The following is a 21,546-nucleotide window of genomic DNA, read 5'->3' on the forward strand; positions in this document are numbered from 1 at the left end:
GTTGCTGATCAAATGAAGTTAACTACTTCAGATAAAGAAGTTATGTACTCACCATAATGTTCCATCTGAGTAGGTAACTTCATTTGTCTGCAACCCACCCTCCCTCCATCCCCCGGACCTTTAGTTCATTCTTGAAGGATCATGATATGTCACTTTCCAGACAACATCAGGTGGAACGTTCAGGTAGTTTTTCCTTGTGTTATAGTAGTGTTCTATGATACTATGGCATACTCGATCTGAGGGTTAGAGGGATGTAGCAGGGCATTATGGGTAGGGGGAGGAGCTTGGAGCTCGGATCATTGCTAGGAAAGCTGCCGGCTCGGATCCGAATCGGATCCGATACCCACAGGTTGCAGACATATGAAGATACCTACTCAGATGGAACGTTATGGTGAGTACATAACTTCTTTTTATACAGAACAACTGGAAGATTTTGCAAGGAAATAAGGATTTGTATAAAGTGGTGGGAGGTATGCCGAGGTTTGTTTATAAGAATAATGTTAACTTAAAAACTTTATTACAGAGAAATAATACAAAAATAGTACCACTTGCCTCTTTTACTGAGAAAGCTAAAGGGATGTTTAAATGTGGTGAGTGTAACGTGTGCTGTTATAGTTTGGAAGGGCCTTATGTGCTTCTTAATAATCTATCATACACCTTAATAGTGCCGGGTAGATTTAATTGTAAGAACAGGGGTTTATCTAAATTAATGTATGTTCAGGATGCACTGCTGATTATATAGGTATGACTACTAGGGCACTTTATGAAAGAATTAGAGAACACTTGTACAGTATAAAAAAGAAAGATATTACAAATGCCCTTTTTAAGCATACATATCTTAGACAGTGGAAAATATAAGAAGTTCCTTTTTTTCTTTTACAGAATAAGGATGTGCTGATTTTAGGGGAGGTAATTCTAAGAACTATTTAGAGCATAAAGAAGCCTTTTGGCAAATGAAACTGGCTGCAGCTAGCTCTCCGGGGCTCAATGATATGATAAATATTAATTTTTTTTTAAAAAGTAGAAGGTTGTATATATAAAAAAATAGTTTTTAAAAGATTTGAAGTATGTTTTGTATTTTTATGCATTAATGAAAGATGCGTGTATCATATGGTGTCAATTAGTGTAATTATTTGATTGGTTGATTGTTTCTATAAATCGGGGAGAGTTTTTGAGTGTTCTTATTCTGAAGAAGTCAAGAGATGAAAGCGATGAATAAAGGTTTTTGTAAGCTAAATTCCTGTGGTTCTTTTGCTGATTGGCTGACAGCGTGGTTTCTACAGTTCTTGTTTTTGGTTACCATCTTCGGATTTTGTGGTGTTGGTTTAGATGATTTCAGTTCTCCACCAGGTATTCTAACACTGGACAAGTGTCAGAGATATCCACACCTCACCCTCCCCTATTGGGGAGTGAGCAGGCATTGCCATATCACTCTTTTTCCGTTCTCTCATCTTCTTCTGTGGCTGGAGCACTATGTCAGCTTGGGTTGTCTGAGTTGTACTCAAGCTTTATTCTACACCAGTGGATCTGGCAACTGCATCTAGAAATATTAATGCTTATATTGTGTGACTTTATCTCCTAAGTGCTGGCGGGTAAATAAGAAATGCTTATTACATTGAATATCAATATGAAAGTCTTGTAAACCCTATTTGTAGTAATGAGATTGGTGTGTGGTTAAATTTTTGGAAACAGATGAATAACTGTTTGTAATGTTGTGTGAAAATGTTATAAATTATCTAAGTAATAATCCTAAGGCAGTACTGGTTGCCAGTGTTGGAACATTTTCTGCGCTTTTTGTTTGAGGTCTGACATTACTGCTGACATCATGCTCAGTTTCAGCCAGCTGTGAATTTTTAATTCTCTGTTCATAATAGAGGAGGTAATTTTTATATGTCATGCCATTTGTTAAATACTGCATTGTGAGTAGTCAGGACTTTGAATAGATTAGCACCCTGTTCCAATACACGTGCATTGGATGGAAACTCTGGGAATATTGTAAAAAAGGCCATATTTGGGCTTACACTGGATCTTTTGTGATGGACTGTATTGATTTTGTCTCCTAGCTTGCCCTGTTTTAGTAATCCAGAAACATTCACTGCCCCAAGAAGCAGACCTTGGCACCTAAGAATGGTGCCCAAAGCAAAGATGCACAAAAAAATAAATCAGAATATTTTATTAAAAACAAGGAACGAGTTAAGCATGTTCGTCCTGTATCTAAAAGAACTTCATCAGAACTAAGTAAATAACACAAGACATGTTCCCCCTATATACACAATCTAATTAATTGAAAATGATAATAATTAAGCTATGAGGGTGGGTATCACAATAAAAGCATGTATGAAAATTTAAAGGTACATTACTTATAACAATGTAAAGCATAAATGACAAGACTACACTGCTATAAATGAATAAAATAGATCGTCATCACCTTAAAGTAATGCTAATTAAAAATACAGTTAAGAAATATGTGTAAAAAATTTACAGTTTAGCTGACCTTAATTTTAAGACAGGTGCAATAGAAATTAATTCATTCATTCCAGGCAGCCTATTGGCTTGTAATGACAATTGCCAAAATAACTCCCTATATTCAGGCCGATCTTGCCATTGACCACCTCTAGTATTTTTGTGCAGTTTTTCCAAAACAAAAAAAAATGTAACTTACTTTTAGCACAAATTCTAACATGCTTAGCTAAAGAACTTTAGTAGTGACAGTCATGTAAATAAGCAGATAGTGCTTTTAGGAATGTCATGCGTAAAAGTAAGTCCAGAAATCTGTTGACATTTTTGAGCACTGATGAAGACTTTGTGTGAGTGTGAGTGTGAGTGTGTGTGTGTGGTGCACGTGTGTGTACGAACAGAGAGAGATCAGTGGATCTTACTATACTCAGAAGTTTCTGTCATCTTGTTTATCTGTTTTGCTAGATGCTGGAGTTCATACAACGCTGTGCTTCTCACATGAAAGCATTTATACAACGTACAGCTTGTGATGACATCTGCAAAGTTGGCAGTTCTCCTCAGAAACTTGTACAGAATCCATCTTTACTTCAGGCCATCAAGCAAGGGTAAGAGTCTAAAGAATAGTAATTTGGAGAGGTTTTCCTTATTTTTAGTTTAGGGTTGAGAGTTTCATGTTTCATTAAAGTAACATAAGTCACTTGGCATCTAGAGCTTTTGTGATTCATTGTATGTGCACTGTAAGCTCCTAATGGAAATAGTAATACCTTAGGCCAGTATCAGAGATTAAATTGGAAAAGTAAAATGAATCTGAAATAATTATTAACTGTGGCAACAGATCTTATCTTCAGAGAGACCTTTGGATATTTCTTCTTTGTGCCCACCCACGACTGTTCAAAGATTTCTTAAGTTTTAAGAATTACATTCACATGAGAAAGACACTCCCAGCATCTTTTTTGCATCCCTGCAGAACTGAGCCCAGTGGCTCCTCTACCTGCATTCAATCACCCGAGTCATTCTGTGCAGTCCCAGAAGCTGGGGATTCTGGGTAGATGAGATTCTTGAAGCCTATACAGTCCTCCCTAGGAATCCCCCATGAGTACATCTGCTAGTGGTAAGAGATGGGTGTTAGAGAGTGGGCCAACGTCCTCTGAGGCTGCTCTTCTGAGCTCCACTATAGCTACCCTTTAAGGAGAAGAGTGCCTTTGCACTCTGAATTTCCCTCCGTTCACAGTGTGATTTGCACAGAACAACATGTGCTCAATAGATTCGAGCTCCTCTGGATAGACACTTAGTATTCTGCTAGGTGTCTCCCATTTCATGGACAAGATGATGAGAAAATTTCGCAGAGCCCAGATTCAGTTGGGTGTTATTCTGTCTTTTGTCGCTCATCGGCTCTGTAAGCCTACATCCTGTACATCCTGAACATTTGACTGCTGCTCTGATCCATCCAGTGGTTTTGGAGATTTCGTATGCGAGACTTCCGAGTTTGTTTCTGTCAGATCCAAAGACCTCTGTGTCAAGGCTGGAGCTTGGGGTAATTGAGTCCCTTCTTGCACAGGTGTCTACGAATCCTGTCCAGTTGAGATTTGGTTCTCCCATGGCTTCAGCCTTTGACATAGTGAAGACAGCTTTCTCTACCTTAGCAGAAAATACTTCCTTGCTCTATCTTCGCAACTGGCTGTCTTCCAGTCCATATTGAATGCTTCCATTAGATAGATTTCTCACACATCAGAGAGAGCTTCCAGAACTGCAGGTTCAGGAATAGCCGTTAGAAGGCACATCTGGATGCACCTTTGTGATTTTGCAGAGCCCTTCAAGTCTTTATTCATCAATGCTCCTTTTGATGGTTGCAACTTGTTTGAGTCTAAGGTGAAAGAGACTCTTAAGAGCAAACAAGATGGGGAAAACAATCTGCTGTGGGAATTCATTTTTCTACCCGTCAAAGGACTTTCTCCTGAAACCAGAGAGGTGGTAGAAGAATGTGCCTCATAAAGATGCAAGGTTCTTCCCAGGATACCTATGGAGAAATATCCCATTGCGCCAGAGGGTGGAACACACAATGGAAGACACCGCCCCCATAGCAGAGGTGGTCCACAACATCAGAACTTCAGAGGATGCTTCTCTGAGAAACCCTTGCAGTATCCCTGAAGGGTTACCTGACTGCTGTGCTATGTAAACACTTGGAGAGGGCACTTATTTTTACACCCAGAAGCCTGTATAGCCATTACCAGAGATACACAGGTGCCCCAAAATACAGCAAAAGAATTCCCAATGTGTCACCCAATGAGAGGAAAGCAGCAACCATAGAAATAGAAAAGCTACTGAAAAAAGAGTCATCCAGCTGGTCCCCCAGACCAACACGGATCCAGAACTTACTCAAGGTTCTTTTTAGTGCCAAAGAAGACAGGGAACCTAAGACCAGTTTTGGATCTCAGCAATCTGAAGCCATTCATAAAACATTCAAAGTTTCATTCTGTCATGGTTGAGTCCACCGTACCACTATTACAGACAAACGATTCAATGTGCTCCATAGATCTCCAGGATGCGTACTGTCCAATACACAAGCACTCCAGGAGATATATGTCCTTCCGGCTGGGAGCCAGTCACTATCAGTTTAGAGCTCTGCGCTTTGGATTCACCACAGACTTCAAGGTTGTTCAAGTGCATGGCAGTGGTTGTGGCTCATCTGAGACTGCATGGATTCCTTGTGTTTCCTTATCTAGACGACTGGCTCCTTTCTGCTTCCACCAAGGCTTTACTGATCCAAACCAGGGACTACTTGCTCCATCTGGGTCTTCGAATAGGCATTACAGTAAGTCTTAACTCTCCCCTACCCAAACTATGGAGTTCATTGGTGCATGTGTAGGTGCAGTAACACAGGTTGCAAGTTTGCCACAGACAAGACTAGACACTGTACAGAATCAAGCCTTAACATATCTTTTTTATTCATTCCTCTCTAGCCAGACTAGTGTTACAGCTCCTTGGATCAATGGCAGCTTCAGTAGTGTTGGTTCCCTTAGCATGTTCTCACATGAGGGTTCTACAGTGGACTGTGGCGGTACGGTGGTCAGTAGGCACCATTCTCTAATGGCATCCATTTATATTACAGACATGTGCAAGCAACACATAGCCTAGTAGATTCAAGCAGAAGTTTCTCTGAGCCACCCTTTTTTTCTTTCTTCACCTAAGGCCACAGTGACAATGGATGCCTGTCAATTAGGGTGGGGAGGACATTACTTGAGAAGGACAGTGTAAGGCACATGGTCCCAGTTACAGGCCAGACTTTACATCAGTATCCTAGAAATGAGAGCACTCCTCTTGGAATTGCAGGCTTTTCAAAGGTGTTCTCCCTCTAAGGATAATTGTTATTCAGACGAACAACATGTTAGCAGTCTAGTACATCAACAAAAAGGGGTGAGCCGATCCTATTCCCTTTGTCAAGAGGCAATGAGAGTGTGGCAATGGGTGATCTCTTCCGGCCATTTTCTGTTGGCAAGGCAAATTCTAGGGAAATCTAGTGTGCTGACAGACAAACTGAGCAGGTCCATTTTACTCCCTCATGAGTGGTTTCTCTATCAGTTTGTGGTGGATATGATATTTTACCAATGGGGCCAACCATACTATGTCCTCCTTGCTTCTCCCCTTAATTCCAAGTGCAGCAGGTACTTGGCTCTGATCATCCCAGAGGGGGAGTCACCAGGATACTCTGAGTCACGACTGGCCCCCAATCTCCTACAATCCTTCCCCCATTCCCCTCATCCCCAAGTTTCTCCAGAAAGCATGGCAGCAGAAGAGCAAGGTAATCCTCATAACTCCATTTTGGCTTCACTAAGTGTGGTTCCCTTTCCTGTGGCCTCATCTAGTTTACCCGTCTTGGGTGCTGGATCCTCCTCAGGACCTTCTGTGTCATCTGTCCGAATTGCCTTATCTGGATATCCAATCCCTCAAATTGACTGCATGATTTCTCCACTTCCAATGATGTCTGAAAAAGTACAGGCTCCCTTCCCCAGTTCGTCACGTCTTTACATCATCCCAAATATTTTCTATCAGGAAAATTTATAAGAACAAGTGGAAAAGATTTTCTATTTGGGCCCTTCAGAGACCGTTAGTTAGATCCTTTTTCAGCACCTATTACAGCCATTCTTGACTTTCTTGCTTCCATTTTCAGTAACGGAGCTAGTTATTTGACAATTAAAGTAAAACTTGCTGCCATCTCATATTTTCACCTAGGTGAAAATCAGTACTCTGTAGCTTGTTTGAAATTGTGTACGGTTTTTCTTAAGGGTACTGTTCTACTCCAGCCCCCTATTAAAGACTTCATTCCTCCATGACACCTAACAGCTATCCTTCAAGCTTTGACTCAACCTCCCTTTGAGGCTTAGCCAAGGCCGAATTTAAGTGTTTGTCATGAAAAACTCTTTCTGGTCACCATAACATCAGCTTGACAGATATCAGAGCTTCATGTGCTTTCTTCCAGGCCACCTTACCTGATTTTTCATAAAAATAGAGTATCCCTTTGGACTAACTTTTCCTTCCTGCCTAAGATGGTGTCAGAGAAAAATCTTAACCAGTCAGATAACCTACCAGTCTTATTTCCAAAATTTTCCAAGAAGGGAGAATACATATTTCATTTGTTGGATGTTCATAGACAGCTTAGATTCCATATTCACAAAACTTAAGATTCAAGGAAATCAGAATAACTTTTTGTTTCCTTTTTCAAGGCTAAGTTGTGCAAAGCTGAATCAAAAGTAACCTTAGCTAGATGGCTCACTGATTGCATTGTTTATGTATAAAAGAATAAAGAGTTATTGTTACCCAAATCAACTAAGGCACATTCCACCAGATCTATGGTCTTTCGTTCCAGAGCTTTTATAGATGACTTTTGCGCAGCTGTTACATGGTCCAGTGTTCACACCATTGTAACTCAGTACAGACTAAATATTTTATCTAGGACTGGGGCAACATTTGGCTCCTCTGTACTCTGGACTATCCTTCCTTGAGGACCACCTAGGGTTACTCTAGCTGGGGACTCTGTCCTATCAGTGGAGGAATGGACAAAAAAAGACAACATCAGTTAATTAAGTTATGTACTCACTGTAACTCTGCATCTCTGTTGTCTGTGTTTGTCCTTCCTCAACTTCCTACCCTCCAACCCCCTTCCTATTTTATAGTCTCCTAGTTTGTCCAGAGGTTTTTTTCCCTATCAGCCTTTCTTTGCGAGCTCCATAGCTTATTCCTCTTCTTCTCTTGCTCTATCTTTGGGCTATAGTTGTTTTATCTCAGAGGATGATAATGGTTAAAGATACTTTTAGTTAGCTGAATATAGAGCAAACTCGGTCTGATGTAACCGACAATGGGAATTTTACTTAAGGGAAGGAGCTCAAACTCTGGGGCCTAAGGTCTAAAGAAGTGACTGAGAACGGATCCAATGTCAAATCAGAGACCAATCAGTTGAGGAAGGATGAAAACAGACACCGTAGATGCAAAGTTATCGTGAGTACATAACTTAAAGTTTTCAGCCAAGTCACTGAAAACTGAAGTCACTAAATAGTAACATATTTTTGAGTTTCCAACTTCATATCCTTCAGAAAATGCATGTTTACACAAAATATGTTATTTTAGCAACTTTCTATGTTTATAAAAGCAATATTTAAAATCTGTTCCTATTTTAGCCCTTTGTCCATATGTTATTATTGGCTTTGTCCAGATTTCCTGCATTAAGAGGTTGAGAGGCATGTGTATATATTAAGGAGGGAACCAGCTTCCTCACTAATTGACTTCTTGCTCTTTAGAGAGTTAAAGGCAATCCTGCAGATTCCCCTTGGTATAGGACCAAGTGTTCTTCGATGGTCCCCACCTCTGGATTGGCATGTTTCTTGTAGACTTGTGTGGTCCCCTACCTCAGTGCTTGCTTAGTGGGGGTGGGGTAAAGATGTCTGTCAGTGGTTTCAGGGGAGCCACTGAGCTGCCTTCTGGAGTTTTAGTTGCAGTAAGTACTTCCTCAGTAGGGTCTGTTCTGCTGCAGTGCATTCTGTATTCCTCTCTGAAGTTCCATGTGGATGTGGTGAGCAGGCCCAGGCCCTTCCTTCCATTGAGCAGTGAAGGCTGCTTTTCTTCTTGGGAGAGGGGGGCACTGTAGCCTCCTCTGCTTGGCACAGAACCTCTTACGGTCTTCCGTGCACAGTAGGGTTCCTCACTCATTTCTATACAGAAGGGTTATTAGAGCTCTCTGGAGGCTTGTGTAATTATTTATTCTTCCCATTCTCTGGATGGGCTGCCACCTTGAGCAAATTGGAGACTGTCCAGGCACATCTTCAGCACTAGAACATTGGAAGCCACTTATGCGGTAGGTAGATGAGAGTTGTGAATTCTACCTGTGTCACCTTTCTTGGGGAGGGCAGTGAGATGTTTTGAGTTTTCCTTGCCAAGAATACGAAGATGGTTCTGTTTGAGTAGTAATAATCCTTTTAGAAAGCTTTCTCTGCCAGAGAAGTGCTTTTTGGCCTCTCGTCTAAAGCTATATATTTTTAAGTAGGTTGGCAGTATACTGGCCGCCGCTTTTCTCTTTATATAGCTGCCTTGACAGGGCTTTCTGCTCCATTCACGTGGATGAGCTTCTGTTGTCTATTCATAATACTATTGGTGATTTTAAAGTACACAACTATTCTTCATACCACATTGACACAAAATGTTGCAGTCTTTTTTGCAAGGGATTTTACCTTTGTCTCGAAAAAAACATGCAAACATAGCAAATACACTCATGGATATAACATTGTACACACGTAAATTAAATTTCCATGTTATGTTTCAGCAAGTTGATGAAGCTGTGGACATTTTACGTGTTTCTAGTATCTATAATCTTCCCCTTCATCCAGTAATCCAACTGTACGAGAAAATGTGTGAGCTGGATTTAAAGAGGGAGCTGAGGTCAGCCCACAAGTTGCCTAATTACAGTAACCTTAGCAAGGAGGAAACAATTCAGTTATAATAACTTACGAAGAATTCTGAGATTCTTATCATGAAACCAGATAAAGGGGGAGGAGTAGTAGTCATGAATAAAAGCGACTACTTTAACAGGATGAGACACCTCCTTGCGTAGGACGCCTATTGTGATGCTTCCATTAATGAGCTGAACGGTGCCTACAGAAAAATTAGGGGTAACCTGTAAGATTTGTTTATAGATAAACAGATTAGTGTGGATGACTATTTAAGTGTGGCAACCCCTATTTTTGGGGTGCCCAAGATCCACAAAAACATTGAACAACCCCCAATGCGACCAATAGCAGACGCCAGAGGATCGATTACCCACCCATGTGCAAAATTTTGGGTTCAGAGGCTCAAAATGTTAGTCATGCAAGAAGATCATGTTTGCCGTGACCCATGGGAGTGTTTACGCAAGAACACCTCTATACCATACAAAGATTCCAATACATTCATTACAGTTGATGTTAAGGACTTATACGCTGTCATCCCACACCAGTTGGACATTGAATGGTTCACTGAATTCCTACATGACAAGCACAGGTTTTCTGGATGACATTTTCATTCTCTGGGACGGTTTAAATGAGCAGTTATCTGTTGCATGCTTGCTTAAGTTAAAAGCACTGCAAAGATAAGGGGCCAGATTCAGGAAGGCTTACACGGAGTTCAAGAGTAGTGTAAGCCTCCGTGTAAGCCTCCCGATTCAGGTACAGCCCAAACCTCCGTGTAAGAGACAGCTAACACGTCTCTTACACGGACTGGGCGTGGAAATGCTCAATACCTCATTTGCAGCTCCAAGATATGCAAATGAGGTATTTGAGCGATCCACGAAGCAGAAACCAGTCCGTGTTGTACTCAGCTGACAACTGAGTACATTTCTGCAAAATCAAAAACGGAGCTATGTCAGCTCCAAATAAAAGGTGCATATGTGTCATTAAGCATGCCAATGGCCAAATATGTGGCCATTGGCATGAAAAAGTGTTGCAAAAATAAGTTATTTAACTTTTTTTCCACGGATTATTGTGTTTAACTGCAGCGCACACCCGCGCAAACGGGTGCGCTACCTAAAACTGAAAACCGAAGCTTATAAGCCCACAATTGTGGGATTTATGTATTACATGGAATGTCAATGGTGGGACTTGCAGACTAAAAACAATATGGCCTCCGTTTAGTGGTTGTCAAGGGGGGGAAGCTCCGTGTAAGATATATAACTAAGCATTACTAGGCAATCCTATGTAAATGAGGGTTACAATACTGAATCACACTGCCACATAGGTAATGAGCACTTTCTGAGTAGTGTAAGAGTTAGAGAAGGGGAGGAACAGAGTAAGAGGTAGGTGACATCACGGAGGGGAAGGATAGAAAGAAATGTCCCAGATTGGAGGGCAATGTAAGGTAACAGATGACAGACAGACATCAGGGAGGGAGGTGTGTCCCAACAGAACACTAGGAAAGTCAAGAAAGTGAGGGTATACGCTATCCCTACACTGAAAGTTTCTTGATATACGTGTATGCGCGCGTGTGCGCGTGTGTAAGGCAGGTTCAACATGTGGGAGCGTGTTGCAAACCGTTTACAACGGTTTCTGTGGCGCACGTGTGTAAGGCAGTGTGCGCGCGTTTTAGCATGAATCAGCCTAGCTAACACCGTGTAAGGATGTGTGTGCGCGTGTAACACTGTGTAGGGATGTGTGCGCGCGTTTAAGTGACTGTGAGCGTGTTTAAGCTGGTGTGCACATTGCTCCCCCTCAGGAAACAGAGAGGAAACAGGAAACAACCAAAATACAGGGAAACTGCCAGGGAATACTGCTGGAGTTAATTGGTGGAAACAATTACAAGCAGGCAATTACACAGGCAGACTAGAAGCCCCGCCCAGCACTTAAAACACAACAAAGAGCAGTGAAGGCTGTTTCTCACAAGAGATACTGCCAGAAACTAAGCTATCAGAATTGAAAACTGAAATAAAGCTGAACTCAGAGCAGAAATGCTAGGGGCTGCCATGGCTATTATAATCAGGCATAGGCGAATTGCTGAGGGTGGTGACAATGCAGATGCTGACAGACAACCCAGAGTGAGGAGAAGGAGAAGAGTGTACAGGCCCAGGGTCACCTACCATGGGTTACATGAGCTGGAGATAGTAGAGCGCTATAGAGTGGACAGAGAGCTCCTGCAGCAGGTTGTTGAGCTGTGCAGGCCACACCTCACACACAGAACGAACAGAGGGAACCCATCCCAGTGGAAACCAAGGTATGTGTTGGCCTAAGAATACTAGCAACAGGTACCTTCCAGAGACCAACTGGTGATATGATGGGGATATCACAGGCATCAGCCTCCAGGGTACTGCACCAGTTCCTGGATGCCATGTCACCACATGTCAGTGATCATATATATGTCCCTAATGACCGTGAGGTTGTGGCCAGCAATATGTGTCTCTTCCAGCAAATAGCGGGATACCCTGAGGTGCTGGGTGCAATAGACTGCACGCACATACGCATCAAAGCACCAGCCGGTGAGCGGGGTAGAGTCTACATTAACCGCAAGGGATACCCCTCCATCAACTGCCAGGTCGTGTGTGATGCCCAGGGCATAATAATGAATGTGTGTGCTGGCTGCCCTGGGAGCTACCACGATTCCCACATCTGGCATCTGACGCAGCTGTACCAATCATTTGCAATGGGGACTTCCCACACGGACACCTAGTGGGGGATGCAGGTTATGCACTTGAGCCGTGGCTGATGACACCCATCAGAAATGCACACACACCTGAACAGGAACGCCATAATGAGGCACACGCACAAACACGTAATATCATAGAGCGTGTGTTTGGGCTGCTCAAGTCACGGTTCCGGTGTCTGGACACATCTGGTGGAGCTTTGCAGTACACACCAACTACATGTACCCAAATGATCATGATATGTGCTATGCTACATAATATGATCTCACGGAAACAGCTGCAGCAGGACCAGCACAGGGCTGGGCCAAACATCCCCCCACCATTGCCAAGGCCACCACAGGCAGGGGTTGACTCGGAGGAGGAACAACCTGACCTTGTCCCAGTAGGCAGAAGGAGGCATGCCCAGTATGCCCTGGCCTTGGCAAAGAGGCAACGCATAGCACATACGCTTGGTCAGTAGGAACACTGGGACTGATACCCGCTCTGACTCACTCATACAGTAACAGGGATGCCTAACATGATACAACCTGCTTCCAAATGTACAGGGAGTGTAGTATGTGTATCCGACAGAGGTGGCCCTGCAGCACCACCTGAGGCATGAATGCCATGTGTTAAGTAATGTAATATCATGTACAATATGCACACCTGAGGACCCCAACTAACATCCATATCCACGCATATGACCCTGTGGAAACAGCTGCACGTCATACAGTGATGTACATGTGCAAAAACATGGAACAAGATACAAAATGAGGGTGTCTAGCAATAAATAGCATGGATAACCACACACCCATGTTTGTACCACAACAAGAAGCAACATGGAATAGCCATGGTCAAAAACAATGGCTAAAACCGACTACTACTATATAGCCTGCTGCAGACCACTGTCCTAATAGCAGGAACTGCCCCAGGCCTATGTCCATAGGTTCATACTAGGCTATCTGCCCTAGGGCATTAATAAGCCTAGGCCAGAGTTTTGTGGCATCTGCTACCCCGCAAGTTGATGGATAATATGCCCATTATTTTGCTGTGCCTCTGTCAAGCAGTGATACTGAGGTTATCCCTGGGTATACCTGCAATCTCCCATCCATTGGTCAAGATCTCACTTGAACAAAGCCAGTGAGGTGCTCAGCCCCACATGTACCAGGATGTTGTTCCACAGCATATGGACTCTCTGGGTGATGAATCTGTCCCTCCAGCACATCCTATTAATATCTGTGTTGAGGTTTAGGTCTCCTGCCCTTGTAGTTCTGATGGATGTAGAGGTCTTGAGGTGAAGCATGTTCATAAAGTCTGGGTTGGACATAGCCTTGTATGTCAGGCACAGATCACCTCTGAGCAGTCAGTAAGTGACTGAATACAGCTGGAATTCCTTCAGTCGGGCAGCATAAGAAATATGTTTGAGACCCTTTCACCTCCTGTCGAGGAATTTGTGGGCCCATCCAATCTGAATGGGGCAGTGTATGCAATCATTGGTGTGATGAGTACAGGGGAACGATGACCTCCCTTGATCTAGATGTGAATCACTGCGTGATGAGGTGGCCAATGTAGAAGGCCTCCCAAACTACCCTGGCAATGTGAGTGTCAAGCAAAAGGTCACTGTCAACCTGGGTGCCCAGGTCCCTGATAACCTACGTTGTGCTTAGAGGATTGCCACCTAGATGGGAAGTAGTGGTAACCTTGTTCTTCCTGAAGGGTATGGCTATGCATTGTTTAGTGTTTAATGTAAGGCCATGGCCGTGGCACCAGTTATCTGTGTCTATGAGACCCTTCTGAAGGATGTCTGTGTCAGATGGGTTTCCAGCTATGCTTCCCAGTTTGCAGTCATCTTCAAACTTTGTCAGCCATAATCCTCCTGTGTTTGCTCGTACTTCTGAAAAGTAGATACTGAACAAATGTGGGCCCAGGACTGAGCCCTGTGGGACACGACTTGTGACAGCTCTGGAGTGTGAACTGGCACCAGCAACTTTGACCCTGTGTGTTCCGTCACTTAGCCAGTTTGCAACCCATGCTGTGATGTATGGGTTCACAATTAAGCTGGTGATGTTTTCAATGATACCTGAGTGGGGTATTGTGTCGAAAGCCTTTGCCAGGTCAAGGTAGGCTGTGTGGACTGCCTTGCCCACGTCAATGGCCTGGGTGAGTGTTTTGAAAAAGTCACCCAAGTTTAAAAGGCATGATCTGCCCTTGACAAAGCCAAACTGGATTGGATCCAATGTCTGCAAGTCCCCTATGTCTTCATTTAGAATTCCCATTATGATCCTCTCCATAGCTTAGCAGAACAGGCTTGTCAAGCTGATGGGATGGTAGTTTCTGGGGTTGGTGGAGGCACCTCCTTTGTGAAGTGGGTCCACCATTGCTGTATGCCACTCCTTGGGAACATATCCTGAGGTGAGGCTAAGATTAAACAGCTGCCCTAACTGCGGGTGTAATTACTCATTGAGTTCATGGAGCACACAACTGGGGACACCATCTGGTCCCATGGATAAAGTGTTTTCTGCCTTGGATTGAGCAGTTCCCACCCCAGCAGTGGAGATGTTTGGGGGGCTACAATCCTCTGGTGTACATACCCCGCCAGTTGGGGGGAGGGGGGGAGAAATCTGCACTGAACCTGTCAGTCAGTATGTTGCCAATGTCTGTAGGTGCAGTGATATCAACATTATTCTGAACTAAGTCTGAGCATATCTGGGAGTTTCCTCCCAGGTTTCAAACATAGGTAAAAGGCCTCATGATTGTCCCTGGAGTCCTGAGTGGGTTTACTCTCAAAACATGCCTCGGATGATTGTATGGGGGAACCCAGTGTTTTACTCACAATGAGCAGGGGTGTCTTCCCCACGGATTACGCTCTATCTTGTAGTAGCTCCTTCCTTGTATTGTACAGCTTGTTTATGGCTAGGGTCCACCAGACTGGATGCTTGCCTGTGGTACAAAGAGTCATTATTATTTGGGATTGCCTGAACCATGCAGTCCTGGAGGTGCTGGTAGAAGGCATTTCTAAGTGATACAGTGGCTTGGGTAATGGTGTCTGCTGGCCTGGGGGCCTTGAAAGAGACCACACCAGTCCTCAGAAATGTGAAGTCGGCATTTGAGAAGGTCTTCACCGTTTCATTTCCCATCTGGGGTGTGGGTGGGATGTGGACTCCCACTGAGAATAGTCCATGATCTGATCTCACCAATGATGGGTATATGTCTGGTGTTGAACAGTGTGACCCCATGTTCGTGATGATGCGTTCTAGTATGTTGCCTCCACTTGAGGGGATTGGGACCAGTTGTTCCATGGCATTTCAGTGTATGAACTCTTGGAACCTTTGTGTTAGAGTGTTGTGGCATGATTAGTGATCCCAGTCTATATGTGGATAGTTGGAATCACCCAGTAGGATGGTGTTTTGAGATACATTTATCCCCTTCTGTGTTTGCAGGATAGCTGTGTGAGGTACCTGAGTTTGAGCGGGTGGCATGTAACATGCTACAAACTGCAGAGCAGTCTTGCCTACGGTCACTGGCACCTGGATGGTCTCTGATGCATCGTGTGTTGCCACCAACCATGAGGTGAGGGTGTCCTTGATGAATATGGACACCCACCATCCTTCTTGGTGTTGTCGGGATGCTGGTGCCGGAATGCATGATATGAGGTAACACCCGATAGTGCCGGGTGCTGTCAGAAGCTGTGAACCAGGTTTCAGGCACAGCACAGACATCAATGTGCTACATACTGAGAAGGGCATAGAGTGTGTGCAGCTTGAGGTTGAGACCTTGGGCATTGAGCAGCATTACCCTTAGTGTCTTTCCTTTACTGTGTTCCAGGGTGGTAGGTGTAGAATCTGAATCTTGCATAAAAAAGGCACAATGGGGGTGGCAAGAGCATCATCTGAAATCCGGAAGCCCAGGGGTGACAGGTGCAAGCCGTCCCTTGCAAATCACCGTGGCCTGTCCAGCATGTCATCCCAGGCAGACAGACATTGGACCCCCTTAGAATGACAACATAGTCTAAGCAAAATACTACAGCTGATCATCTTGTCTCTGTTTATGTGGCATCATACTTGGTGAAGGTAGGATACTGCCGAAGGTCAGGGTCATACCTGCCTGGCCTACATAATCAGAGTCTCAGGTCGTTCACACCAGCATGGATTATGACTGGGTCAGACCTGTACTTGCAGTTTAGTGACCTGAGTGCTTGCATTATGTGGTGGATTCCAGTGCCCGATAGGCAGCTTACTGTGACCTCCTCTGTACCTGATCTGGTGAGTGGGACATCAGTGTGTCTGACTATGGAGTCACCTATGACAAGTGTGTCCGGCATTGTGTTTGGCCTTAAGGGCTGTGACTGTTTGGCACACCAACTCTGTGGTCAATGTGTTGCATGTGCTGTGCCCTGTGGAGGCAGTTGTGTGAGTGTCTGCTGTGGTGGCCACCGCCATTCTGGTAGACTTCTGATCAGAGCCTCCGAGAGTGTCTATGTGTGTCTATGTGTATGATCTTAAGTTGTGACAGTGCCATGTGAGACTGGATTAAAGATGTGTGTGTGGTTACCTTCACCCTCTCTCTGGTCTTGCTAGTCCTATGTTGAGAGAGCTCAGCCTCCACTTTGGCTATATAGTTGCATCTCTCACATGTATGTGTGTTTTATGGCAGAAGGAGAGGGTTGTCAGTGTACATGAGGCAACTGTAACAGTGCCTCAATATTTCCAGGTTCACCAGCTGAGCAGGAGAGGACACTAGCAACTGATCCCTAGACATGCTAGAAGGAATAGACAAAACAATGTTGGAATACAGGGAGATATCAAGCCCCAAGCCACATCATACTGTTTGATTGACAATAGCTACACATACACCGGTATTTCATAGTGTCATAGTGTACTACTAGGCTATCTGCCCTAGTGCATGTATAAGCCTAGCCATAGTGATGTGGCTATTGCCACCCCTTATAGTGGTAATAAGTGTACAGAATAGATTCTGAATATTGTGCCTCTGACTTAGTAGTGACACATTATGACCCCCTTACGTAATTGAATAACATGACTGTGTCTCTGTCTAGTCTGTGCCTCCGTCTCATATGCAGTTGTCCAGATGTCTCCTGAAGAGAGTCAGTGAGGGACTCTGTCAAACATGAACTGGGATACTCTGCTAGAGTGTGAGATGCCTCTGAGTTATGACTCTGTCCCTCCAGCATGTCCTATACATGTATGTGCTGAGGTTCAAATACTCAGCTCTCATGGCTCTGGTGGATTTGGATTGCTTGCAGTGGAGTATGTCCACCAAATCCTGATTGGACATGGTCTTGTATGTCAGGCATAGGTCACCTGTAAGTATGCGGTATGACACTGAACAAAGCTGGACTTCCTCTATTCTGGAAGCATATGACGTGTGTTGAAGAACCCTGATCTTCATGGTAGGTACTTTTCGGGTGCAAAGGTGCAAAAGGCAGGACCTGCCCTGTACAAAGCTGAACTAGGTGGGAACAAGGGTCCGTAGGTCAGTAATGTGTCTGTGTAAGAGCTCCATGACTCCTCCCATATCTTTGCAGACAAGGCTGGTTAAGCCTGTGTGGTGGTAGTTGCCATGGTCTGTGGAGGCATCCCCCTTGTGGAGTGGGACCACTGTTGCCGTATGCCAGTGTTCAGGTACATATCCTGTAGCAAGACTAAGGTTAAATAGCAGTTGTATATATGGGTCCAGCCCCTTCTGGAGTTCACATAGCATGCAACTGGAGATACCAGCAGGTCCCATGGATGCTGTGTACTTGTCTTTGCTGAGTGTGGCTCTCACATGGACATCCAAGATGACAGTGAGGTTACATACAGCAGTGATAACTATCTTGTTTTGGGGGTGAGGGAGGGGGTAAATCGCACTGAAGCTGTCCGCGGAATGTTGCCAATATCTGTCAGGTCACTGGGATATATGTTGTTGTGTACCAACTCTGAGCATATCCGAGGGTTCACAAACAGGTGTCTGACATAACTGAAGAAAGCAGTGTGGTTACCTTCATTGTCTTTGGTGATTTATGTCCCCAAGTTGACCTTGCATGTCTTTATGAGATAATGTAGCTTTCTACTAGTGCTGATCACAGCTGTCTTCCCTTTTGGAGATGTAGCTCTGTCTTGCATTAGTAACCCTCATCTGTCATACAGTTTGTTTATGGCTGGGGTCCACCAGACAGGACACTTTCCCTTTGTGGAGAGGGTCCTGTTTTCAGTTGTGATTGTATGGTCCATGCTGTCTGACATCTAGCTAAGGGGAGGTCATTCTGGTTCTGCAGTTATCTTTCATCAGCATTAGAAATGACCACAACAGCCCCTGTGGCGTGTACCTCATGCACACACATCCAGCACCTGTAAAGTCCACAACAGTACCTCACCAGGAGTATGACAGAGCTGGAACACATGTAATGTGTAGTCTGATTAAACAGAGTGCAGCTCCACACACTGACATGCTGTCCACCCAGATGCAAGCTGTGCCTGATGTAGAAAGCCATGTCCAAGCTGGAATCAATGCACATGCTGCACCTTGTACAATCTGAATGGCAGGGAGCTATGCACATGAGGGACCTGAACCCCAGCACTGACATATATAGGACAGGCTGTACTGCATTATCCAAAACACAGAAGCCACCCCACACATGAGTAAACTACCAGTACAGGTTGTCCATAGAGACACTGGTTGAGTCCCCTCAACAGGAATCCTAATGAGTGGATGGGAGATGGGAGGTTTACCCTGGGTATCAATGTTATGTCACAGGTAGACAGAGGCACAGTATACTAAACAAGACATATGACATGTCGAACTACGCTTACAATGTGTTGATGGACAAACACATTCTCCGACTAGCATTAGGTCAAGATACCTCTTGAACACAGCCAGCAAGGTGCTCTGCCTCAAATGGACCAGGATTGTATTCCACAGCATAGGGAGTCTCCGAGTGATAACTCCATCCCTCCAACATGTCCAACATACATCCCTGCTAAGGTGTAAGTCACCTGCACTAGTGGTTCAGGTGGATCTTCTGAGTCTGAGGTGGAGCATGCCCATTAATCTCTGTTTGGACATGGCCTCGCATGTCAGGCACATGTCACCTCTAAGCAGACGGTATGTGAGTGAATAGAGTGTGAGTGTCGTCAATCTGGCAGCATATGACAGCTGTTGGGGTTCCTTGATCCTTTAGGTGGGGGACAGTCAGGGTGTCTCCAATTGCTGCAGATGTGTGAGATACAGCCAGAATAGGGCATTCGACTTGATCACCGGTCTGATAAGTGAAGAGTAGAGGGGAACAATGACCCACTAGAGCTGGATGTGAATCCCAGCCTGATCAGGTGGGCAATGTAGAAGGTCTTCCTAGCCACTTTAGCAATGTGAGTCTCAGAAGAATGGCGACTGTTAACCTGGGTCCCCAGGTCCATGATAACCTCCTCTGTGCTTAGAGGATTGCCACCTATATGGTAGCTTGGGGTCACCTTGCTTTTCCTGAAGGGTATGTCTATACATGTTGTGCACTCTGACTTCAGGCCATGGCCCTGGCACCAGCTATCAGTTACTGTGAGTCCCTTCTGAAGGATATCTGTGTGTGATGCACTGTCCACTATGGTGCCCAGTGTGCAGTCATCTGCTAACATTGTCATCCAAAGTCCTCCCATGTTGGCCTGTACTTCTGGGAAGTACATGACAAACAATGGGGCCCAAGGACTGAGCCCTGTGTGACACCACCTGTGACCAGCCTGGAGTCTAACATAGTGCCAGCAACTCTAACCCTGTGGGTCCCGTCCTTAAGCCAGTTTGCAACCCATCTTGTGACATATGGGTTTACATTTCAGTTGTTAGGGTTTTCCACAATACCTGAGTGGGGTATTGTGTTGAAAGTGTTTGCAAGGCCAAGGTAGGCTGTATGGACTGCCTTTCCCCAACAATGGCCTAAGTGACCAATTTGAAGATGTCAACCCAGTACAAAAGGCATGATCTGCCCCTGACAAAGCCAAAATGGGATGGGTACAATGTCTGCATGTCCCCTATATCTTTGTTTATGAGCTCAATTATGATCCTCTCCATAGATTTGCAGACTACACTTGTTAAGCTTATGGGGCAGCAATTAACAGGGTCTGTAGAGGCACTGCCTTTGTGCAGATGTGCACAACTGGACCCTAACCAGGCTGTTGTGCACACTATGGAAATGTAAAGCAGTGATAGGACTAAAGCCCAGGATACTGACCACCACAGTGAAAGTACTGAAACACTACACTAGACAGTGCTACAGTGTTAGGTCAGTATGAACGGATGTTGAGAATTGTGTGCAAAGTATCCCATGCAAAACCTGCAGGCACAGTATACTCCCTGTTTTGTTCACACAAAAAGCATTCGGACAGTAACTACACAACATGGCACAGAACACACAACCATAAACTTCAGGTATTTGTTGAAGGTCACACTCATCCACAAATGTGATGGGTTGCAGAGTTCAACATATGTAAAGCCCACACTGGGCATGCTCACACACTTAGATAAATGAGACATCTTTCACACAACATGCCACGGGAAGGCTGAACTGGGCATGCTCACACACTTGGTCCAAATGTTACCCCTAGCAAATGTGAAAACACACCAGAGGATGCTCATCCCCCTTTCTAGACACTGATCATGTAAGCACCCTATAAGTATATTGGAGAAAAGGATTCTCTCAGTAATCTGAATAGCGTGCAGTGCTAATGCGTCCGTCTCTAGTGTCATAACATAGTTAGGTAGGGGTTTGAATCCAGCAGGTGGCAAGTGTGTGTGAAGGGGTAAGTGTGTATGAAAGAAACATCCCTTTTGGCAACTGGGAAAACACACCACAGGATGATCATTCCACTTTCTAAACTCTGATGATGTCAGCACCCTATAAGTATATCAGGGGAAAGGAAATTCCCCAGTAATGCAAATAGCGCGCTGTGCTAATGCGTCCGTCTCTAGTGTCATAACATAGTTATGTAGGGGTTTGAATCCAGCAGGTGGCAAGTGTGTGTGAAGGGGGATAAGTGTGTATGAAAGAAACATCCCTTTTGGCAACTGGGAAAACACACCACAGGATGATCATTCCACTTTCTAGACTCTGATGATGTCAGCACCCTATAAGTATATTGGAGAAAAGAATTCTCTCAGTAATCCGAATAGCGCGCCGTGCTAATGTGTCCGTCTGTAGTGTCATAACATAGTTAGGTAGGGGTTTGAATCCAGCAGGTGGCAAGTGTGTGTGTGAAGGGGGGGTAAGTGTGTGTGTAAGTGTGTATGAAAGAAACATCCCTTTTGGTAACTGGGAAAACACACCACAGGATGATCACTCCACTTTCTAGACTCTGATGATGTCAGCACCCTATAAGTATATCAGGGAAAAGAAATCCCCAGTAATGCGAATAGCGTTGTGCTAATCGTCCGTCTGTAGTGTCTTAACATAGCTAGGTAGGGGTTTGAATCCA

General features: G+C 44.4%; 1 protein-coding gene across 3 annotated transcripts in view; it reads left to right on the top strand.

The window, feature by feature from the left end:
* TEX14 (testis expressed 14, intercellular bridge forming factor) overlaps positions 1 to 21,546 on the top strand; it is a 3,435,352-nt gene that overhangs the window by 415,685 nt on the left and 2,998,121 nt on the right. For 2 of the 3 annotated variants that reach the window (XM_044054282.1, XM_044054281.1), the window contains exon 1: positions 2,932 to 3,062. In XM_044054282.1, the coding sequence (XP_043910217.1) occupies positions 2,956 to 3,062 (107 nt within the window). In that variant the 5' untranslated portion in view covers positions 2,932 to 2,955. Of the gene's footprint in view, positions 1 to 2,922; positions 3,063 to 21,546 lie in introns of those variants that run through there. The other variant, XM_044054283.1, reaches the window with a different exon arrangement.

This window comes from Protopterus annectens, chromosome 13.part0 (genome assembly GCF_019279795.1).
Source record: "Protopterus annectens isolate FY-2018-M chromosome 13.part0, PAN1.0, whole genome shotgun sequence".
NCBI classification, from domain to species: domain Eukaryota; kingdom Metazoa; phylum Chordata; order Ceratodontiformes; family Protopteridae; genus Protopterus; species Protopterus annectens.